Source organism: Cucurbita pepo, unplaced genomic scaffold, assembly GCF_002806865.2.
Source record: "Cucurbita pepo subsp. pepo cultivar mu-cu-16 unplaced genomic scaffold, ASM280686v2 Cp4.1_scaffold001842, whole genome shotgun sequence".
Taxonomy (NCBI): Eukaryota; Viridiplantae; Streptophyta; class Magnoliopsida; order Cucurbitales; family Cucurbitaceae; genus Cucurbita; species Cucurbita pepo.
In genome coordinates, this window is record NW_019647948.1 from 1479 (window position 1) to 3849 (window position 2371).

General features: G+C 43.0%; 1 protein-coding gene across 1 annotated transcript; it reads right to left on the reverse strand.

Annotated features, from left to right (window-relative positions):
• Positions 1-331: 331 nt before the first annotated feature.
• LOC111786514 (dihydroxy-acid dehydratase, chloroplastic-like) lies at positions 332-2365 on the reverse strand. Its single transcript, XM_023666760.1, has 5 exons — positions 2291-2365; positions 2056-2157; positions 1899-1979; positions 622-780; positions 332-527 (listed from the first exon to the last, which is right to left on the reverse strand). Exons 1-5 carry the CDS (start codon positions 2327-2329, stop codon positions 477-479), a joined length of 432 nt encoding a protein of 143 aa, XP_023522528.1. The 5' UTR covers positions 2330-2365; the 3' UTR covers positions 332-476.
• Positions 2366-2371: the final 6 nt, after the last annotated feature.

Consider the following 2371-nt stretch of genomic DNA (forward strand, 5'->3'; position numbering starts at 1 on the left):
GTGATGTCCCATATTAGTTGGAGAGGAGAACAAATCACCCTTTATAAGGGTTGAAAATCTTCCCCTAGCAGACACGTTTTAAAGCCTTGAGAGAAAGCCCAAAAGAGAACAATATCTGCTAGCAGTGGATCGGATCTGAGTCGTTGCAATTATAAACAATTTATTCATTTTATTAAATGAACAAACAATCAAACAATTGTATCCCAACAAGAACAATAATGAGATAAAAAATGTCATTTGATATGATAAAATAAAATGGATATACCACGTGCACGCCTCGTGTTAAACACGCAAGAATGACTAGAAACAAAATGATGAAGCAAANGAAAACGGTCTTCCCCTGCAAGAATGACAAAGAAACAAAATGATGAAGCAAACAAGAAAGGAAGTGGATGTGATCTTAGGAACTGGATTTGTTGAGTAACTCTAAATGGGAACAAGAGGAAGGATCTCTAACTACAGCTGCCCGGTTCGTCCTACTCGTCCGTCACACACCCTTTCGACGCCGCCTGCACATTCCTGATGTACTGAAGACGAAGAACGAGGATAGTTTCATGTTACATGAAGGAAAGAAAAGTTTCCGACATGGGAATCATAGAGATGGTTATGTATGGCACGAACCTTGTAGAGAACGCCTCGGGTAGCTCGGTATGCAGGTGGAATCCAGTTCTTTCTTCGTTCTTCCAGCTCTTGTTCGGATAATTGAACATCAATACTCTGGTTCTGGACGTCGATGTTGATGATATCACCGTTTCGAACTAACCCAATTGGTCCACCTTCCTGCAAAATGGTTACAGAAGCAGCATTTGAACATTATTTGATCAAAGATGGGAGCACAAGGGGGGAGGAAGAGGAGAAAACTTTGTATTCTTTATCTTAAAGTCTAAACTTTGATATTACATTCTTCACTCCGAAAGTTCTTGTGAAACTCCGGTTCTCGTGTGCCAAAAGGACGGAGAGTACAAACTGAAACCAAAAAGGTTTCGTTCTCGGAAGAAACATTGTTATTTGTTTCTCGACATATTGAACTCTCCCTACTCTGAATGCTATTAGTTCAAATAGTTAATGCACATCTCTTCGACCAAGAGATCAAAGGTTTGAATCTCCCTACTTGTGAAACTCTGGTTCTCTTGTGTGCCAAAAAGGACCAAGTACAAACTGAAACCAAAAAGGTTTCTTTCTCTGAAGAAACGTTGCTACTAGTTCCTCGACATATTGCACTCTCCCTACTCTAAAAGTAATTAATTCAACTAGTTAATGCATATGTGATGTCCTATATTGGTTGAGGGAGGAGAACAAAATACCCTTATAAAGGGTGTGGAAACCTTCCCCTCGCAGACGCGTTTTAAAGCCTTGAGGGGAAGCCTGAAAGGGAAAGCCCAAAAAGGACAATATCTATTAGCGGTGGATTTGGGCTGTTACAAATGGTATCAGAGCTAGACACCGGACCCATGTGCCAGCGAGGAGCTCTTCCCCGAAGGGGGGTAGACACGAGGCAATGTGCCAGTAAGGACGCTAGGCCCCAAAGGGGGTGGATTTGGCGGGGGTCCCATATCGATTGGAGGAAAAAAAGAGTGCCAGCGAGAACGCTGGGCCCTGAAGGGGGATGGATTGTGATGTCCCACGTTGGTTGGGGAGGAGAACAAAATACCCTTATAAAGGGTGTGAAAACCTTCCCCTAGCAGACGCTTTTTAAAGCTTTGAGGGGAAGCCCGAAAGGGAAAGCCCAAAAAGGACTATCTGCTAGCGGTGGATCTGAGCCGTTACAGCATAATTTTTCAACCAAGAGATCAAAGGTTTGAATCTTCTACCCACCCATGGATGAACTTTCTCTAGACTAAGCTTCAATAGTTTCAATGAAGTTCAATAGTTTAACGAAAGTGAGAAACAAAACGCACCAATGCTTCAGGGCATATGTGACCGACAACGAAGCCATGTGAAGCGCCGGAGAATCTACCATCAGTCAGCAATGCCACTTCCTGTAGATGTCAATGGCAGTGTAAAGATGAATTTGACTGCAGAGAGGTTGTAATCTAATGAGTTCAAACACCATACCTTCCCCAGACCAGCCCCCATTATGGCACTAGTCGGTGTTAACATTTCAGGCATGCCCGGTCCCCCTTTAGGGCCCTCGCCCCTAATGATCACCGTTTTCCCCTAAACGAATAAACCAATTTAATTTCAGTTAGAACATACAAAAGAAATACGAGTACTTGCACGTGCGTGTACATGCATGTGTTGCGCGTATCCATACGTCCACTCCTTAAAATTTACGAAATGTCATCAGTACCTTAAAACTTGAAGGGTCCTCTGTTATTGCTGCAATCATTGATTCTTCCCCTTCAAAAACAAGAGCAGGACCTGCAAAACA

Bases quoted from the DNA above. Each gene is read 5' to 3' on its own strand.
- LOC111786514 (XM_023666760.1), bottom strand. From the start codon at position 2,329: ATGATTGCAGCAATAACAGAGGACCCTTCAAGTTTTAAG. The intron at 2,158-2,290 runs GTACTGATGACA...TTATTCGTTTAG, and splicing joins AGGACCCTTCAAGTTTTAAG to GGGAAAACGGTGATCATTAG. The intron at 1,980-2,055 runs GTATGGTGTTTG...TGACATCTACAG, and splicing joins TGGGGGCTGGTCTGGGGAAG to GAAGTGGCATTGCTGACTGA.